The sequence below is a fragment of the Mesitornis unicolor genome, unplaced genomic scaffold (assembly GCF_000695765.1).
Source record: "Mesitornis unicolor isolate BGI_N332 unplaced genomic scaffold, ASM69576v1 scaffold8572, whole genome shotgun sequence".
Classification (NCBI taxonomy): Eukaryota; Metazoa; Chordata; class Aves; order Mesitornithiformes; family Mesitornithidae; genus Mesitornis; species Mesitornis unicolor.
The window spans coordinates 1-21,318 of record NW_010167089.1 but is presented as its reverse complement, the minus strand read 5'-3'; the positions used below and the strand labels follow the sequence as shown (position 1 = coordinate 21,318).

The following is a 21,318-nucleotide window of genomic DNA, read 5'->3' as shown; positions in this document are numbered from 1 at the left end:
TGGGTGGGTGTCCACTCTTCTGTCACAGGGCCCAGCAGAGTGGGGTAATAAGACTGCTTTTAATGTTATTGTTGAGGTTCCCTTGGGTTGTTTCTAGCAGAAACGTGAGTTGCCTGTTTTCCAGCAGAGGATCAGTTACGAAAACAACACCAAGCAGAAAGGCTTTTTTGAGAGTGAGGGCTCTGTTTACCATGTAAATTTCAGGGAAATTTATTTGGGAGGAGGGAGGAAGTAGTTAAATCCTTGTTTACCATGCTGGAAACCCAAATCTCCTCAGTTTACACAAATAAGGGAGAAAATGGCTCAGTGGTATGAGCACAAGGCTGTGACTAACGAGAGCTGGGTTTGTTCCCTGCTCTAATGCATACAACTCTCTAAGGCCACTTTTCTGTCAAGGTGAGATTCAAATCCTTTAACATAAGGCATATGGTTCCAGCAGAAGACCAAATCACTAATCAGCAGAGAGAGACAGGATATTCCTAATGTCAGAGTTTCCACTAGCCTCAAATTGACTGAAAAGTCTTGCTGAGGTACTGGCCTTGCTTCCCTAATTATTAGGCACTTGTAATAACCAGTTGGACTACACAGCTGAAGGAAAGCGAGATGAATGTAACTCTTGTTTCTGGGGTTCCCATACATGCAATGAAGCTAACCAGTCCTTCCCCACCCAGCAGTGGGGTGGAAAGGATCGATATACTAATTATTACAACATGCTCTGATGCCAAGAAGCTGGAGGCCATAAAATCCTGACTATAAGTACATCTGTCTGCCTGAGAAGGCAGCAATGGAGAGTAGTCCACTGGTTCCTAAATCCTTTCTATTTGGTATGTGCATCTCTCCTGGCTGTTACATGGCTGGTTTGGATCACCACAGTGATGTGCTCAGCCATCTTTTGTGAAGTGGTACTTCTCTCCTTGCTGTAGAGAACACAGTCTGTTGTGAGAGACAGGACAAAGCTACTTGTGTTGAAAAAGGCCAGAAAAAGAGATAATTAGTTACTGATCTCAGCTACGTTAGAGCAAAGGGAGGATTTGCTCTGCCCATTGAAATCAGAATTACTGCATGTTGCAAGCTGAAGGTGCTATCAGACATCAGCTTGGGGATCTACAAGACCAAGGAGAGCAGAACGACAGGGACTGAATCCTACCATAGCAGTGAAATGACTTTAGGGTGAGGAAGTCCTCACCTGCTCAGGGTCCCTCTGCCTTGGCATCTATACAGCCAGGCATGATACATATCCTGATCACAGGCAGGGACCAAGTCAGACAGCAGAGTGGCTCTACAGACACAGTCCAAATAAGAGCCTCTTTAGTGGCCTATGTTTTGCCTTTGGTAAGTGATCAGGGCTGCTCTCTCACCAAATCAAGGCAGCCCAAATATGGTTCCTCTGGGAACTTTAATGTTTTACTGAATCGCTTAGTTTCACTTGATGACTACCGTTTCAGAGTCTCAGTTGCTGGGTCCCAGTGGGGATTTTGTTGGTTTATTGACTTCTTGTTACCTTGAAGTAACTGCACTGGCGGGAGTCACAGGTAACTCCTGGAGTCTGTTTATTTTATGGGTTGGATTTTTAAGATTTTGCCAATGGTATCCTGATTTTAGGAGAAGTCACTTGTTTATTTAGCAATGCACACACATGCTGATCCATAAACAAAAATAGTCTGTTATTTAGTAAGACCCAACAGAGGGTCAGTCTTGGCTCACTGGTAAATCAATCAACCCAGAGTGCAGAAAACTCCCCTCAGGAAACTCATCACATCTAGCTGGGGGAGGTACAAGCCAAACATCAGTGCAATTTTGTACTCCACTGAGTTTTCAGGGGTATCTGTGCTCATACCTTCTGTAAAGAAAATGCTAAAAGGTCCAGGATAGAATAATTTCAGACAACCTTCACTTTGGTCCTTGGTAGAGGCTTTCAGAGATGTAAGATTTTTACAGCAGGAGTTGCAGATCCAAGTTCCCCATCTGTGGAAGAAAGAACAAACTTGAATGCACTGAAGACTGGTCTCACAGCAGGGTCTATGAATTCCCATACATTCGAGCTGGAATTGATCTCATCTCACTTAAATACCTAAGAATTAGTTGTCTGAATGTAAGACAGTCCTGTAGGCTCCTTCTACAGTTGAGTATATTGGATAACCACCACAGCAGGGAAGCTTTCTGGAAGAAGCTGATCGCTCCCCAGTGACAATCACGGGAAGTCTTGACAATTACCTTAATCTAAGAAAGTGTCTCTAAGATGACCAAATTAGGAGTGAAGCATGTCACACCTGCTGTGCCCTGTGATTATGTGCAGCCATAGAGAGGGAGTCACAAGGTCATTAGGTCATCTTAGCTGATCTTATGTACGACACTACAAAATCCTCACATGACTGACAGGCTTAAGATATAAGCAACATAATTTGAAGAGGCTAGGGAAGATCTGAGTAGATTTTACAAGTGAGAAATGCCAGGTGTCATCCAAGGGGTCCTGCCATGATGTCCTGGGATGGAGCCAGGTTGAGTAGATGACATCCAATGCCGATCCAGCAACAGCTGTGTTGGCAAATGGTGCTGGACCATTTCTTTGTGTGGCTGGGGATCCAGATTACATAGCGGTCCCTGTTCCACTGCAGCAGGTGCCATGTGAAAAGCTGACGAGCCACACATATTCCAAGGACCACAGGTAACCTTGACCAATGTAAACTATATTCCACACGTATACTTGCACATCTATAAAACAGTTAACAGTGTGTGTACACACAAAAAGAAATTTTCCAATCAAAGATATTGAAGGTAGATCTTTGATTTTTGACTTTCTGGAACTGATGTTATTCTGTTACTCCACGCTCGAGTATTGATCCAGCAGCAGTGGCAGCATGAACCAAAGCTGCTCCCAGCAGTGTCAGGCTGCATGTGCACATAGGAGGCTGCTCAGAAAGCATTGCATACCACTTTGTAGAGGTTTGGTAGCACTTGCGGCATGCGCAAGACTGTTCAGGAATCTCTGCTACAGATCTGGCAGAGACAGTCTCTGAATCGGGACTTTACATTCAGAGGGCATTGTCAGAACTTACGGAGAGGGGAACAATCAGGCATAATGCACCTACAAATCAGTTCAAGTCACAGAAGAGTGGAATGGAGCATTCCACAGTTGAATGGAGCTTTCAGAAGGACTTGGATCTTTAATACACATGGAATGGGATGATTGCATGGGCCTGCCATGAATGTCTCCTGCATGAGCCACGTTTTCTCCACTGACTGCAAAGAGAGTCTAGACAATTATCTTTAATCTAGATTAGACATCTATATTTAGGTGTCTCAAATCAAGTGAGATCATTTGTATCTAAGATGCCTACATCTCCCTAAGGGGTTTTCAAAGACATGCTAATGCTAAACTTTGATTGAAGGGGCCAAATGCTTTAGAAATCCCTCCAGATGCCTACCTCCACTGACAGGCACTTAGAGAATCACAGAATCACAGAATATTAGGAGTTGGAAGGGATTTCGGAAGATCATCCAGTCCAACCCCCCTGCCAGAGCAGGATCACCTAGACTAGGTCGCACAGGAATGCGAATACACTTAAATGCTTTTAAATCTGGACTCCTGGTGAATTTGAGAATGTAGTCTTGTGTGAAGCTGAAGTTCCTACAAACCAAATCTTCAGAGACCTAGAGGCATCTGAAGACACCAACAGCTACCTGCAAAGCCACAGTGCACTTATGGGACTTCCTCATCTTGAAACACCTCTAAAATCCTAAGTCTTAGGAGCCTGAAAATACCAGAACAGGCTGAAATGCCTGCAAATTCAACAGTATTGGAAGAGAGATACAAGGAAGAGAGACTTTCCATCAGTTTACTGTCTTTATTATTGCTGCAGGCACAAACCAGGTTGTTCTTCCAACACTTTGAAAGAAGCAGAAGCTGTTTATGTTCATGAGTACAGCATTCATTCAGCCTGAGCCCTCTCTTTGAAGGACATACCAGGTTGGCCTAATAAGCAGGCTAACCACAACCATGCTGTTTCAATCTGTTCCAAGCACAGAGTAAGTAAGTTTATGTCCATGCCTGCAAAACACTCTGTGGTTCCTGCAAGTGGCCTGATTTGTGGAGGTGTTAATCACTCACAGCTCCCACTTAGGTAAAGCTGTAATGCAGCCCAGATCACCCTTCTGTGCCTCAGTTTCCTTATCCTGAATACAATGATAGTGCATGCTTCACAATCTAGGGATGTATAGTGTCATACAAATATTGTTATTTATGGTGATGATGAGAACATGAGCTTTGTTTGGTACAAAGGTTTGGGAGTAGCTACTTGACATCAATTGAAAGAGACAGGTATTAACCTGTTATGTTTGAAATACAGCGTGTTGTTATTGCTCTCAGATAAACAGAATTACCTCCTCTTAAAATCAAAGGTAATCTGTTTTACTTCAGTGAGATGTGGTGATGTCCACAGAGAACAAATCATTTTTGGCAAGTGGAGAAGGGATTTTCTTGGCAAGTTGGAAAAATCATCAAAGGAAGAGAAGAGGGATGAGATGCAACACAACTGGTTTTAATCACACATAACAGTCAAGTTCCTCTGGACAGGCCTACTGTCTGATATGCCATTGTAAACGCTCTGGGGAGCCTGGATTAAGAGAATGGGAGAAAAAGTAAATGTCATAAAGGTACTCACAGCACTCAGTGGAATAACTGGCAAAGCACTTGGCAGTTGGCATTATGCAGTGACATACTGCTCCCATTAATGTAGCACCCCAGTACCATGACTTTGATTTTTAATGGGTGTTTGGTTACCCAAGTCCATGCATTCATCTGGTTTTGACAGTCACAACTCCTCAGATCACACTGCACTTCTGTTTGACATTAAAAATGAAGATGCTGAATTGGTTATATCAAGGATGCACTTTCACTCTCACCGTACAAGCACCAGGGAGAGGGGGGACTCTCTTACTTCAAGCCAGTTCAGCTCTGAGGTGGTCTGAATTGCTCTGGAGGTGCCAGTTTCTTCTTCTTCCTGCCTGTCAAGGAACCTAAGGTGTCTGCTCCCTAGACCAGGCACACTGCAAGCTGTCTGAATGGATGGGATATGTCTAGAGAAAAAGAGCCTGGGCAAATACTTCTTGACAAGACTCTTCCTCTTGAAATGACGGTTTCCTCTGGAAATTGCTGACTTGTTTCACTAAATTTGGGGACAGGGAATGAACTAATTTTATTAAGAGTATTCTATAGGAAACTAATGTTTCACTTCAACAATTACAGTACTATATAAAGTATTATATTAATATCTCACATAACATGTCAGTTTAGACTAGATTTTTTAAACATCCAAAGAAGAAATTCAAACTAAAAATATTTGATACGATCATTTAAATATTTCTGAAACAAAATATTTTAGAACATCCATTCAGCAATATGTTCCAAAATGATGTCTCTCTCTTCCAATTAGGAATGAAAGGACATTTGTAATGCCTGAGTTGCCTTCAGGACATGAACAGCTTGAGCTTTGATGGTTGCTGGAGCCGCACAGTTGGGATCGCTGTTCAGACTGCTGTAATAATTGCTTCCTTACATTTTGTTTTGGTTTCAGTAGCCTTTGAGGGCTACTGTCAGGGCTTGAGAATCTCTTTTGCAAGGAATTTCACATTACAGAATCACAGAATTATTGAGGCTGGAAATCATCTCTGAGATCATCAAGTCCAGTCCATGACCGAACACTACCACATCGGCCAGACCACGGCACTAAGTGTCACATCCAGCTTTTCCTTAAACACCTCCAGGGATGGTGACTCCACCACCTCCCTGGGCAGTCCATTCCAATGCCTGATCACGCTCTCTGTGAAAAAGTGCTTTCTGATCTCCAGCCTAAACCTCCCCTGGCGCAGCTTCAAGATGATGCCTTCTCATCTTGTCACCAGTTGCCTGGGAGAAGAGCCCGACCCCCATCTGACTACAACCTCCCTTCAGGCAGTTGTAGACAGTGATAAGGTCCCTCCTGAGTCTCCTCTTCTCCAGGCTAAACAACCGCAGCTCCCTTAGCCTCTCATTATAAGACTTTCCCTCTAGTCCATTCATCAGCCTCATTGCTCTCCTCTGGACCCACTGCAGCACCTCAATATCCTTCTTGAAGTGAGGGGCCCAGAACTGTACACAGTACTCGAGGTGAGGCCTCACCAGTGCTGACTACAAAGGGAGAATGACATCCCTGCTCCTGCTGGCCACACTATTCCTGATACAGACCAGGATGCCATTGGCCTTCCTGGCCACCTGGGCACACTCTTGGCTCATGTTCAGCCAATTGCCAACCAGTACTCCCAGGTCCCTCTCTGCTGGGCTGCTCTCCAGCCACTCTTCCCCCAGTCTGTAGAGCTGCATGGGGTTATTGTGGTCGAAGTGTAGGACTCTGCACTTTGTCTTGTTAAACTTCATACCATTGGCCTCTGCCCATTGACCCAGCCTGTCCAGGTCCCTCTGCAGCCTCTTCCTGCCCTCTGGCAGATTGATGCTCCCCCCCAGTTCGGTGTCATCTGCATATTTACGAAGGGCAGACTCAATCCCCTCATCCAGGTCATCAATAAAGATGTCGAATAGAACTGGGCCCAGTACTGATCCCTGGGGGTCACCACTGGTCACCGGATGCCAACCAGATGCAGCACCATTCACCACCACTTTCTGGGCCCAGTCATACAACCACTTTTTAACCCAGCTAAGGGTGCACCTGTCCAAGCCACGGACTGCTAGCTTTTCCAGAAGAATGCTGTGGGAGACTGTGTCAAAGGCTTTGCTGAAGTCAAGCTAGACCACATCCGCTGCCTTCCCCTCATCCACTAGGTGGGTCACCCAGTCATAGAAGGAGGTGAGATTTGTCAGGCAGGACCTTCCTTTCCTAAACCCATGTTGGCTGGGCCTGATCCCCTGGTTGTCTTCTACATGCCACTTGATAGCACTCAGGATGATCTGCTCCATAATTTTGCCAGGCACTGAGGTCAGGCTGACAGGCCTATAGTTCTCCGGATCCTTAGTCCAGCCTTTATTGTGGATAGGTGTCACATTGGCCAACCTCCAGTCATCTGGGACCTCCCTGGTTAGCCAGGACCAGTGATAAATAATGGAGAGTGGCTTAGCCAGTTCTTCTGCCAGCTCCCTCAGCACCCAAGGATGAATCTCATCCAGACCCATAGACTTTATTCATATAATAAAGATAATACTTGGCTTTCAGTCACACAGAATAGAAGCATTGGACCTGATACAGGGACACCAGGCATTACCCAGAGCTTTGGTGGTGACATGGCAGAAATGGGTTTTATTGCACTTTGGCTTAGTGATTACTTGTGTAGTGCCTGGGAGAAACATAAGATTGAAGGACTAATTGGCTATTTCACTAATTACCTGTTGGTGGTGAATGAGGGCTTGAGCTTAAAGGACCTTGAATGTTTTATGAGCCTTGCCAGAGCAAAGGTCTTGATCTTGGATTAAATTTCTGGTAATATTGAGATAGGGAACAAGTCCTAAATAAGCACCAAGCAAATGGAATTCAAGCTCCCACTGCAAGCTGATAAGCTAAAGACTTCTTTAAATGCATGGTTTAAGAAAACCTGGAAGTTGAGGCAGAGCAACTAAGTTGATTATCCAGTCTTTGAAAACCAAAGAGCAACTGATATATACATGATTTCTAAGCAAGATCTTCTGTTTGAAATTTGTGATTCATTATTATTATTATTATATACTGTGATAAAGTCCAAAGAACCCTGAACTTTTAAGCCAAGAATAGCCCTTACCCAAATTCATGAACATTTAAGAGTGGCCTACACTGGTTGACTGGGAGTTCTTGAATTGAAATATACCTTGGAAAAGAAGGAAATGAAAATATTATTCAGTCTGCACCAATCTCATGCATTTAAGCCTCTGGAGGGCTTGTGTTTCTTTACTCTTTGAGGTTCATTATGTCACCAGAAAAGCTTTAATATTTTACTGTGGAAGCAACATAGCCATGAAACATTAATTTCCAGGAATGTGGGAACCAAGTAATATGGGTTTTTCTACTAAATTAAGATTGAACTTGTCATAGTTAAGGGAACCAATTTTCATTATATGTTTATGTATATGTATTCTGGCAATTCAAACAGGAAAGACGCACAAAATACAGGAACAACATTTTTACCTTGAAAAATATATTTAACGAATAACAATACCAGTCATTTATATTCTACCTTTAATCCTAAACTACTTTACATTCTATATACATCTTGGAACCACACCTCTTTTTCCTGAACTGCACCGACTCTGGTATGTAAGTGAACAAAATTACCTACTTCCCTACTTCCACAACGCCGTTCTCTCACCATTGTGGTGACCAACACCATTCGGATATGCCTGGCACAGACACGATTGGACTAGGATCTCCAGCTGTCCCCAGGTATTCTACACCATGGCAGACATCTCTGACTGGAAATAAAAATGGTGAAGGACAAATTAATTTTGTAATCCACGTAAAGGCCCTTTAAATATTCTCCTGTTGTTGCTAACTAGTGTTACTAACTATAGGACTGATGCCTCTTTCCTGTAAAAAAAATGGTTTGGTTTCCTTCAAATATCTGCATATACTCATATGCACACAAAGACCACATCAGCTTTTAGCAGCCATGGCAGAATGAAAGCATTGTAGTGTCTTAAAGGGAATTTGAAGCACTTTCAGTTCTGGGGACAATCCCAGAATGTAAGTGTTCACCTAGGGTTTTTCACAATGATATAGACTAAATTTACATCCACTAGCAGTTGATTAGAATGGAAGAATTAGCCGAAACATGCCAGAAGCATCTGTGTCATGGGAACCATAGGTTTCTAGGTTATATAAAATGCCAGAATATTCACCAAATCACCAGGGTTGTTTTCCTTAATGCTCAATTAGCAATGGCACATTAAGAGAACAATTACTGGATAAGATTTGATGGCAGGAAGCCCTCTGCCATAAATTGGAAATTCTCAACATATGCAACCATATTGCTAGAGAAGATGAGCTTTGCAATTAAAACCAAAACTGGAGATTTGTTATCAAAGGATGTCAAAGTGTACTAAAATACAGCTGAGAAGTTCCCTGATCCTGTTATCTTCTGGCTCCTATGTGAGTTAATCTAACACAGATGACAGTATTTGGCACAGATAATTGTGCCTACAGTCATGTGGAGGATGTTTTATAGAACCCCTTTCCATCAGAAGACGGAGGTTTGTCATAGTGCAACTCTGTAAAAAGTCTGATAAGTTTTGCCAGAATTGCATTATGGGGGGAATGAAACACAATAAAAATTCTGACAGTCAGAACAGTCCATTCGAACGCTATCATTAATTTCTAGAATTTTCAACTAACCCTATTTAATTTGCTTTTTACTGCATGCAATAATATTTAAAGAGAAAATTATTTTAGAAGTCGAATTCAAAAGAAACAGTTGATTTTGTCTGACTGAAAAATTTTAATCAACTTGGACAAGTCTGTGCTTGTGTGATTTGTTTTCATAAAGAATTTTGATTCGTAAAGAATCCTCATTCAGAATGAAGCAAAAATTCAAATTCTGATTTTTCTGCAAAATTACCTTCTGTCCTCCGGCACTTTCTGTGCCTATATGAAAAGTTCAAGAAGCTCAACACATAATTTCTGTGAGCCTTAAGGTGATGGTATGTGTGTTAGTATTTTCAAATCCAGGCTTCTACAGCTGCTGTTTGAATATAAATCATAGATGCTTTTGGGTTACACTAACACCCTCTGCAGTTCAGTACAGTTGTTAATTAATACAATACTGTATTAGTTCTTCTTACAGTCTTACTATTAACACCCCATGAAAACCCATTAGCCCTGCATATGGTGCCAGACTTGTTCTGAATGTGGGAAAGAAAGAAATTTAAAGTGGTATGAATAATAAAAGAAGCTTTTAAGTGGTTTCCACTGTGAACATTTTGAAAAAATATTTTCCAGAATGTAATTTGTGGGGCAATCTTTTTGCAAAATTTCAACGCAAACATGCACATATTTGACATTTAAGTTTTCCCCTGGAGTGTGAAAACCCTTATGCACCACTATTGCTCCATTGCAGAAACATAAGGAAGAAAAAGTGGTTCCTAAAATGGAAAATTAACCAGGTTGTCTTATTGTTCAAACTGACGGAAATGCAAAAAAATAAATAAACTGCACAGCTGATGCCAACCAATGGATTAAACTTGAGTTACAGTTTTGGTTTAAATATTTTAAAGCACATACAGTGATGACAGAATTTGGCTTAGGTTTTCCAAAAGTTATTTGAATTTCCAGCTTCAGTGATCTGGCAGATCCTTCTTAAATTCCAAGAAGATTTAAGTGCCACAGTAAAAACCAGGCTCACTTGTTAACACCTCATACAGAACACTCCAAAATATATTAGGCATTACAGAAACTTCAGACCTAATTATTTTCTTTCAGTTGAGCTTTGTCCAGTATCGACTCCTTAATGAAAGAGAGACCTGACAAGGAACTGTTAGAAAGGCTTTTAAAAATGAAGAGAATGATGAAGCAGGCAGGATTTAGAAGCAGACTATTCCCTGGAAAAACTGTCTCAGTTGTAATTCTCTCCCAGTCCTCTAGGCAATGCTGCCCTAGAGTTGTCGCAGTAGCAGTGCATGGTTAGGAAGATTCTAGAAGATGCTTTTCTCTTTCCCAGTCCTGCAGTTCATCCATAGTCCAGTCTCTCCAGTTTCACTGTGCAATCAGGAATGGCCAGGGCTTTTCTGCATGGCCAATGTCCAGACAGGGACACACTGCTCAGGGAATCCCTCCTGCCTCTCCTCTCGTAGGATGGTGAGTCCACTCATTTCAATGAGGCTGTGGAGGATGTTCAGGTCTCGGATCACACTACTGTCCAGACAATCCAGGAAACAGCCCTCCCGGGCTACATTGTCCTTGAGAATGATAACACCATTATCCTTCAAGCCATTCTGGCACCGGATGAGAAACTCCAGGAGATCTTTATCTGTCAGATATCCTACCGATTAAAAGATGGAAAATAAATCACTATTAACCACTCAGACAGACTCCCCCTGTACACATCAGAATGATGCCTTGATCTATTTATTCCAGGAGAAGTTTTAGTCCTGCCAGATTTAATCATGAAATCTTGGGCAAATCAATGAGATCAACAGTTACAAACTCAAATCAATATTAGGATCTGTATCAGTAGCAGCAACAGATGTGGACAGAAGTCAATAGGAATAGCAGAGAAAATACTGGGTGCTGAAGGGTTCTTTAATCTGGTGGTTAAAGATATAATAAGAATCAGTGGCAGGAAGCTGGAGCCAAACAAATTAATATTGGAAATAAGTGACAACTGTTAAACAGTGTAAGTAATTACCCACTGGAAACTACCAACAGAAGTGGTGTTTACCACCTCTTGAAGTCCTCAAACTAAGCGTGGTTGACTTTCTCAAGATATGTTTTAATTGAATACAAACTACTGGATCAGTACAAGGGTAAAGGAATGAATACAACTGCTTGTGATATAGAGTAGGTCAAATGACATAATATATCTGTCCCTTCTGTCTTTTAATGCTGCAAATCTCTATAACTTTGCATAACATTATGTACCCATCAAAGGAGTTCTGGATTAAAGATCCAGTGAGGAATGCAAGACCTTCCAAACTGCCAAATAAACTCTTTATATTACCCCATACTGTTGTGGTTTCTGCATATACCATATACATTTAAAGATGGTACTTTTTCAATATGTTGTTGAGAGTGTGGTTTTAATCCCTCCTTCTCAGAGATCGATATTTCTGTTTTGTTGAGATCAGTAGTGCAGGGCTCAGAGAAGAGCAAAATGGGAACTCTCACATGTGAAACATCTAAAATGAATTAACAAGGACAGGTGGTCAGAAACAATGAAAAACTTGGAAAAAATCATTGTTTGTATTTTCTAGTCAAAATATTTAGCTTTCTTGATGGGAGATTTAAACTTTTACAAGTGGAAGTTGTCATTTCAAAACCACATTTTGACATAGCATGTCAGGTTTTTTTTAAACTACCTCCCCCAAAAAAAAGAAAAAGAAAAAAACCCCAAAGCCTAAAGCTGAATACCTTTCAAGTTAAAGGAAAATGGTGATTTCTACATGAAACGTCAACTTGCATTTTTGGTGTTTTTTTCATAAAGTAACAGCCTGGGCTCAGACAATTATGCATACATAAGACAAATCAAGATTGCATCAGCAAGATTCACCAAAGCTTTTGACCACCTCCTTTGGAACTTCGTGTTCTTCTAATTTAGCTTTTAGCCCAGTTTCCCAAGAAAATGAGATCTTCATGGTGTTGCTCTCTACCAGACAGTCCTGCCCTTGCTCCACCAAAAGCATTGATCATGTTGGCGTATTTCAGCCAAATTGAAGATAGGGGTAGAAGTTTGATTAATACTTAAGATCACTACATATTTCATTGAAATGGATGGAGGAAGGAGATTCAGATCTGTGTTTGTGCTAAAGAAAAGGCATACGCTCCCTTCTTTAGCAGCCACATAACTGATCAGCACAGCTTCAGACAAGTCTTAGCTCATTCAGTCTCAAATTGACTTGGATTTGCTCAAAAGGTGAGGCAGGAGCCATATTTACATCAATAACTGGTCACTCAAGAAGAGCAAAAATACAAAAGTAAATTGCATTGTTCTGAAAAAATTTGCTTGTACAGCCATAAAGACCTGTTCTAAGAAGCCATGTTTCATTACTTTTGAAGACTATATGCAGAGGACAAGTAAGTGCTCCTGAATAAAACCATCTTCTGTGCTAATATCTATACCTTTATCTCTCTTTTTGCCTAGCAAGAAACTATCTGTCTCCAGGGTTTTGGAGAGAAGGAGTTGTTCAGACCTTCTCTTCTGCTTTAGAATAATGACTTATGCCAGCTGAAACTGCACCATGGACACTTAGGTTCACAGATTAAGGAAAAACCTTGTTTCTGGAAGGACAGGCACTGCAGCAGGAACATAGACCACGTTATCTGATTGCCAGTCTGCTGCTCTTAATGCTGCAGGGCATTCTCTGTGGTGGCTGCAGGAGAAGAAGCAGAGACTTCTTATGTGAGGGGGTATTGTGGGACATCGCTGAGTGAACCTGTTTGATGAACACCACTGCTTGTATAAGACATGATCTAGTTTATAGGTATTGGTGATTTCACTATGGCTTTTTTCAGATTGTTTCCTGAAATATCTCCAAGTCTGGATACTCATCAGATTCAGAAATCCCTGCTTACAGATGAGGCCAATGCTGTGGATCTGTCTGCAGCACTGGCAACTAAGAGGGAGGATTCTTGCTCAAGAAAACCAATATATGAGGCTTACTCCTCAGCTGCACCTTAGCATGCAGGCTACTCTTCAAGAACACATGCCTTCCTCCAGTACATGATCTGAAAAAAAACCAACTTGATTTGTACTCACTGTGCATGTGGCTGGGGAGAACTGTCAGAAGTCTCTTGTGAGGTTTTAGGAAGCAGTGTCAAAGATTTGAGAACCTGCTTTTACAGCTGCACCATTCTTTTAACATAAACTTCAGCACATGCTCTACAGTTCTCTGAGATGCTGGGCTAGATGAATCATGCTGAACTAACCTGAAACCCACTGAATCCAGATGACATCATATCTTTGTGGGGCAGGAGTGAATTCCTGAAGGCTTTTGCAATAATACATCTCTACTCTGTCCTCCTTGCCCTGCAGGTAGTTTGGGACCTCAGCCAGGAAATTCTCCATCATATCCACCAGTTCCACGCTCTTGAAAACTGGTAACAGGACATGCTTGCTGATACGACCTATCCCAGAGCCGCAGTCCAGGGCGCGGTTGGTGCCAGCTTTGCCCACCCCCTGTGGGATACAAGAAAATTATTTGAAATCTGAAAAATACCACCTGAAAGATCATAGCAACTGAGTTACCAACTATAGACTTTAGTTCACCCAGCCTAACATCTTGTCTCCTTATCTGTGCAGGGCTCTTGCAAGATTGATAAGAACCTGGAACAGTATCAATACAGCTCTGGGTACCTATGTGTGAGCCACACTGGGTTGCTCTGCTCTCAGGCTGCTGCTGCTGGGACTTCCTCATTGCAGCACTGCATTTATTGCTGTATAATAAGTTTTTGCTTGGTATAAGAAGAGACAGAATCTTTCACAAGCTCCTAGCTGTCTCAAGAGATCCACTGGTCTTTGTAAAGTCCTTACAACCTCATCTGTCAAATGCTGATATCTCACAGGCAAGTACATGGCTAGATAAGCCTCATTCTGAGCCCTGTAAAGGCCTAACAAAAAAGCATGCATATACCAAATACTGCATGCAAGAAGTAACTTCTGCAGCACAGAACTCCCAAGGCGCCCATGGACATTTCTGCAGATGCACAGCATCCTTGAGATCAGAGTGCAGTCTTCAAAACAAGCTGTGTTTGAACAAAGATCTTGGAGTTGTAAGTAACATATGACATCTCAAAAAGTTTGGACTGGAGCATATACAGAATTTCTTTTTTAGGCATAGAGACAAAAAAGATGATGAGTAGCTTTTGCTTAACTGTTCTTTTTTTCTTCATAAATATAATCTCTGGACAGAGATCAGACAAAAAAACCATGGCACATAGGATGTATCTATGAGAAAATAATGAGTCACTGTAAAAGGAGATTTATAATGAAAGCTGTACTTCACCCCTTAAGCTTCCATTCTAGCTATAAAAAGGCTCTTAAGAGCCTGCTGCTGTTCTGTAAAACAGAAATTTTAAGTCTGTACATGCACTGACTGTGGGATAGGAGCTCCCCTGGCCAAAGTTATCTGTTAAACAAATACATTAAAAGCAAATGTAAACACCTTTTCCCTGTCCCCTGGAACTGAGTGTTGAAATGAAAGCTATGGGCCAAAGTCACTGCTCTTAAAGGAAATAAGTCCAGGAAGAGTCTCACTCTTCCCGCTTATTGGGTGACACCCTCTGTAATGACCAAGTGTAAATCACGGAACTCACTGCTTTTTTGGCCTTGCTTCAGTGGGTAATTCAGTAGATTATTAAGGTCAAAGGACAGTACTGTCAATGACATGACTATGAATAGCCCAGCTGAGCATCTGGTTACATAGAGTAACTGTAGAAAGAGCACAAGGACCTCAAAGGCTCTCACCAGCCTGCAGGGCTGCTGGTCCCGATTTGTGTACCTAGGAAGATCAATCTCTTGATGTGTGCAAAAGTCCACAAGCCTTCAGCCCTATTGGACTCTGGAGACTACCTGTTTGTAGTTAGCCAGAAAATGTGAGCCATTCTTCATTCACAGGCTGCACGGGGGAGCATGTGGCTTTTACTGAATCACAGAATCACAGAATATTAGGAGTTGGAAGGGACCTTGAAAGCTCTCCCAGTCCAACCCCTGCCAGAGCAGGATCACCCAGACCAGGTCACACAGGAACGTGTCCAGGCGGGTTTTGAATGTCTGCAGAGAAGGAGACTCCACAACCTCTCTGGGCAGACTGGGCCATGCTCTGTAGCCCTTACAGTAAAAAAGTTTTTCCTCATGTTCAGGTTGAACCTCCTATGCTCCAACTTGCTCCCATTGCCCCTTAGTCCTATCATTTGACATCAGAGAGCAGAGCCTAGCTCCTTCCTCCTGACATTCACCCTTTACAAATTTATAAACATGAATGAGGTCTCCCCTCAGTCTCCTCTTCTCCAAGCTAAAGAGCCCCATCTCCCTCAGTCACTCCTCATAAGGGAGATGCTCCACTCCCTCATTCATCTTTGTGGCTCTGCACTGGACTCTCTCCAGCAGTTCCCTGTCCTTCTTGAACTGAGGGGCCCAGAACTGAACACGATATTCCAATTGCGGTCTCACCAGGGCAGAGTAGAGGGGAAGGAGAACCTCTCTCGACCTACAACCACACCCCTTCTGATACACCCCTGAGGACCAGACTACGCTGTAACAAGGAGTTCATGGAAGGGGAAGGCACTGTGTCTTGGATCTTTACAAGGTGGATTTCCATATTGTTTGCTGGCAGATACATACAGGCCTACACTGATGTGATTAAGTAAAAATCTTTGCGAAAGCTGGTGAGGAAAAAAATGATTTAACAAAACAACTAATAGAACTCAACAAAAAGCCAAACAACTTCTTTGACAGTTGTGTTTCAGGGAACCTATAGACACAGTACCTCACTCAAAACAGGGAATTCATCTCCCATGATGTGTCACAGTAAGGACCTCTGATGACATATCTCCATCTGCCATCAAGAAGAAGGAAAGGGAACAATCATGGGAGATGAAGCTTGATCCCACACTTCGCTGAAAGGGAGCAAGAGCATCAGGCAGTCAGTTGAGAAGTGCTGCGAAGCACCACAGCTCCATTAGTAATGAAAATGTTGACATAATTCCATGTTCAGCTAATATATTTTCAGTTTGGGAGTGCTCACAGTTTTGACAGAGTATTAACATTTTCTTTGGAAGGCAATCATTTTCCCAAAAGCCTAACTGAGTTGAAAATCAGATTCCTTATTTTAAAAAATTGTATAACTGAAAATTTTAAGCCAGAACAGGCTTCAAAATTTAAGATTGACTGCTCCTTTCATTACCTGCTTCCCATTACTCAGAATTGCTATAATTTAGGACACACATACACCCAAAACTTCTTCTGTAAAGTTAAACAGGGCACTCATAGACTTCTTTACAGAAAAAAGAGCTGTGGAATATATTCCTGATGCTACTACTTCAGGTCTTGGGAGGGCAGGAAGGCAGTGCAGATATGTAGGATAAAAAAGAAATCAGAATTCAAGAAATAGATAAAAATCACAGTGGTTTTCCTTCTAAATTAAAGGAAAAAAATGGGGTTTTCAACAACATCTCTTCCATCCCCCTCATCAAACAGGAGGAAAATCACTTTTTGGAAGCTTTTCATTCAGCAAGTAACCAATCAGGCAGGTGAACTAAGGGCAAAAAGGGAGAAAGGGTTTAGGGCAGAAAGGGAACTATCAAGTTAATATAATCTCCATCTGTCTTATTTCATGCACCTATAGCTCACAACTGTTCCTGCATTAATGGTTGCTTTGTTTGCTTTATTTCGTTTTTTAAACATTAACTCTGGATTAGGCACTTGAAAACACAGTGTCTACATGGACATCAAGGCTTGAACTGGCATTAATACATTGCCATAAATGTGCAGTGCTATAGCTCTGCTGATAACCCTTCAAGTATGACTGTACCTAAGACAGCCTATAGCTTGTCTGTACTGCACCGTTGGCTCTAGTAATGTTGCTCTTGGGTTGAGTTCTGCCCACACACACATAAAACCTCTTACCTTGAGCACAGTGGCACTTTTAACTCAGTTTGACTCGCCTGGGAAGGAGACAGGCTAAAATATAAGTGAAGTCCTTAGTCCTTTCTGTAATTCCTTCCATGTGCCCAGGCAAGATAAATTCTCCAATGGTAAAGAAATCTGTAGCTCAGTTTACAGTGGTGCTAAGAATCAGGCTAGGAAATGCCATACATGAAGGTACGCAACATCAGTCATGTAAGGGAAATGTCACTGTGTGGCATTTCCACACCAGCCAAACTAACTCAGGAGGGGTAATTTGAGTGGAACTGGGCAACTGTATTTTAAAGAGCACTAGTTTTGCCAGAAAATAAAGTTTTGGAAGAATAAAACTCTCTGTGAAATTGATATTTCAGATCTAGAGGATAGTTATAGCCAAAAAACCTGGGAAAGAATGTTGAAAATGTCAAGAGACTTCTTTTTCACGGCTTTCAAGGAAGAAAAAAAAACTTGTCAACTTTTCATTTCTAAACAGCATTTTTCATTTTGGAAATGACTTATATCTTGAAAACAAAGGGAAAAGTTTTGCAGAGGGTAAAACAATTAAAAAATAAGTTAAATTTGTTAATTTGATCTGAAACTAATTTACCTATTTTTCTGATTTTGTTAAACTTCTCTTTAAAAAAGGAAGTACAGTTTATATTAGGGTGAAGAAAATTGCTTTTTCCTATCTTGATCACCTTATTGGAAAAAACCAACCCTATTCATAGAGCCATAAACTTGGGAAGACATAACTCAAATTAGCTTTACAGTAACTTCACTACTACAGAAAGCCAGTAAATAACTGTATCTGGTTGAGTAGGACTCAAACTGCAGTAGTAAGAAAGGTAAATAAACCATAAGTAACATAACCAGTAGATTGAATCTCAACAGAGGACAGGCTCTAAGAAACTAAATCAAAATTAGCAAAATGTGCAGATTCCTTTCTGTTCCTTTTTTTTTTTCTTCTTGTTTGGTCTTGGCCATTCAGAGTATCCTTTCCATCCCTGGCTAATAATAGGAGTAGAAACTCTGCTCTGGAGTATTTTGTATCTGTCATCACACCTGATGCATTGGGTATGATTTCTCTTTGGCATGTGAAACTCTGCTACAGGCTGAGCTTCTTTCCTTTTCGGGTCTTGGAGAGGAGAAAGTGTAACAGTGTGATATAAAACTGCAACTCAGGAAACTGAATCTAGATGATGTCTAGGAAGTGTGAAATCTTCCCAAGTACATGCTTATGAACCACTTGAATTCCACAAATGTCCATAAAACAAGACTTAACATAAAATTTAAGAAACATGCCTTGAGTTGGCTCTAGGATTATAAGTTGCATTTCATTTTTTCTGAAAATGAAAAATTTCACTATCAGGTTCAGCTGCCTTGCTGAACTTCCTTTGTATTTTCTTATTTTGCGTTTGGATACAGCGAGGCTTTGAAATGTTGTGAAGCCTTTTTGCATTAGCATTAATACAAAAGACTGTTAATTAAAAATATGTAGCTGTTCACTTTTGTTTTGCTGGCTCACTGCCTCAAAAGCCTCCCTCTGTCAGGTACAGCAAACTTTGCCATCAATTGCCCTTAGCTGCTATACAGGATTTCTGGATGTTGTTAAACCACACTCATTTTCCATCCCAATCCGTTTAAACTGTGCCCTTTTTTATACACAACATCTAATTAACCTATTGAGCTTTTTTTCCACAGTAGATCATTAAGACTACAAAAATGTCATCTGGCTATCCCAAATTTGTACATTTGAGCAGAAAATGAAAGATTTACGGTAGCATTATACACAACCAGTCATTTTGTGAGCAGAACTTACGAAATTTGGTTTCCTGTAGCTTTGTGGATTCTTTAGCTTCTAATACTGTTGTTGAGCTAATTTAGTGGGCTTTTCCCCTGGGAAGAGGGAAGAACAGTCAGAAAACCATCTGGCCACACTTTCAAAGACTTGCAGATTTCCAAAGACACATTTAGGCATCAACAGGATTTTCAGAAAACGAAGTGCCAAAGTGATATTGCTATTGTAGGTGCTTTAAAAATACCACTTGGCATCTCTTTGCATCTCAGGTCAAAGCAGACCTTTGAAGATGTTTACAGACCTTTACAAATCTGCCTGCAAAGGTTCCTAGTGACACTGGAATGTTCAGGAAAAAATATTTTTCCTGATGGGAAGCTTATGCTATATACTCCTAATGTTTAGGAAGGGCAGTGGGGAGGGCTGCACTTTGTTGTAGCATTCTCAGAAATATCTATAAATAGGCAAAACAGAAACTTGGCATTTAGTCTCAGCTACTTTCCCAAATGGACTGCAGGAATCTGCACAGACAGATCTCTCACTGAAGCCAGCAAGGATTTTATCACGAGAGGTCCCTGAGAATTAAGCTCTCATCCAAATACAGCTATAAGAACTCCTTGCACAATCCTCTTTGCAGCTTTGCAGGGTAAGAAAAGGGTGCAAAATAGGTAAATAATGACACAGAGTCAGGCAAAATGTGTATTCTTGATGATGCATGACCTGGCCGAATACACTACTAGACCCAATGACAGTCAGTTATGACCTGTGACTGCATATCAAATATGACATACGCTGCCATTTAAATTACATGTGACTGGGCACAGTGCCTGTCATTTATGACATGTCACCACTGTTTCTTGCAGAAGATGGGATTAAATGACTCACCCCAACAAACTTCCTGAGAAACTTCCTGGAGGATTCAATGTCTGTATTGGAGAGCTCAATGTAGTCTCCCATCATGCCCTCTTCTGTGGCTGGCACCTCCCGGTAGAAGTGTTTGGCCCTGGCGTAGAACTGCATCTCCCCATTGATAACTTGACTGGTCAAAGCGTAAAGTTTCACTGCAAGCAGATAAATCACTATTTTATTGTTAATGACAGATATTTCTAGTTTACTTTATTGCTCTGGAGGCACAATAGTGAAGATCTATATATAAACTTAAACTGAGCCTCTAAATCGCCAAACCTCTGTTTCTAAAGCAGAAGTGGAAGGAAAGGTGTTGGATTTAATACTGCAAGGCCTTGAGGGGATACAAGGCCTCTTGGGCAAATTCAGTGCCTCCCAGACTCGGACATTGTTTTTGTCATCATACTATGTTTTCATGTCAGTGAAAAATCATTTCAAGTTTTAAGTGAACATACATGCCAAAGAGAGCAAGGGGTTTGATTTGCTCCCAAAAAAGCTGGGGGCAGCATTTATTGCTATGCAGGGTCATCATTTCTGCTATTACAAACCTGACTGTTCTGCAGATTTCCATATATGCTTTCTAGCCACTGACAGCTGCACAGAGAGTGCACCAAGATGAGGGTGGATGAATGAGGCACTTGCTCTGGTTTATTTTTAGTGATACTGTACAGCCTGTGGCACTGCAAGTAAGCTAAACCAAAGAGCAGATGGTAGTCTCACGCCTAAATGAGTACACAGGGCAGGAGACAATTCAGAAGAGACAGTCCTAAATTTTCATCTGTCACAGATCAAGGAGCGAGATAATCAGTGGGTGATATACTGGAAAGTTCCTGCGTGCGAGAGGCTTGGATGTTTCTTTTCATTGCTTGGCTCTTTTGCTGGTAATATACAGCACTCAGAAGTATGAAGCTGTTTTATTAAAACCTGTGAGCTTTACTGAGTAAAGGGCTATTTTCCCCTATTCTTTAAAAAACTGAGGTCTATCCTCCTCATCCTGGGTTTTTCTGTACTCGATGTGCAGCAGCATATAAAAAGTAATTCTGTTTTGCAGCTCAGAAGTTTGGATTGAGCCAGGCCATAAACAGTTTGCTTGAAAACCAGCACCACCAACCGTCTCATGTGCACATACAGGTGTCCAGGCATCTTCCTGTGTGTACAACAGACCTTCCAACAAAAACACAACTACAAGCCTGTCTGTGAAAGCTGTAAGTGATAAGAAGGGATGGAGTCAAACTGGAAACAAGTTTTTGTGAGCACCACCTTGCACTGTGAGACCAGGTCTGCTGCAGATTTTCAGCGTGGAATGACCTGTTGGAGAGCAGCGTAGAGGA

General features: G+C 41.5%; 1 protein-coding gene across 1 annotated transcript; it reads right to left on the bottom strand.

Annotated features, from left to right (window-relative positions):
* Positions 1–10,714: 10,714 nt before the first annotated feature.
* Positions 10,715–20,142, bottom strand: METTL11B (methyltransferase like 11B; the record flags this gene model as incomplete). Its single annotated transcript, XM_010178559.1, has 3 exons — positions 10,715–10,989; positions 13,593–13,842; positions 19,967–20,142. Coding segments are annotated over 3 exons (701 nt in total), but the record flags the coding sequence as incomplete, so codon positions are not given.
* Positions 20,143–21,318: the final 1,176 nt, after the last annotated feature.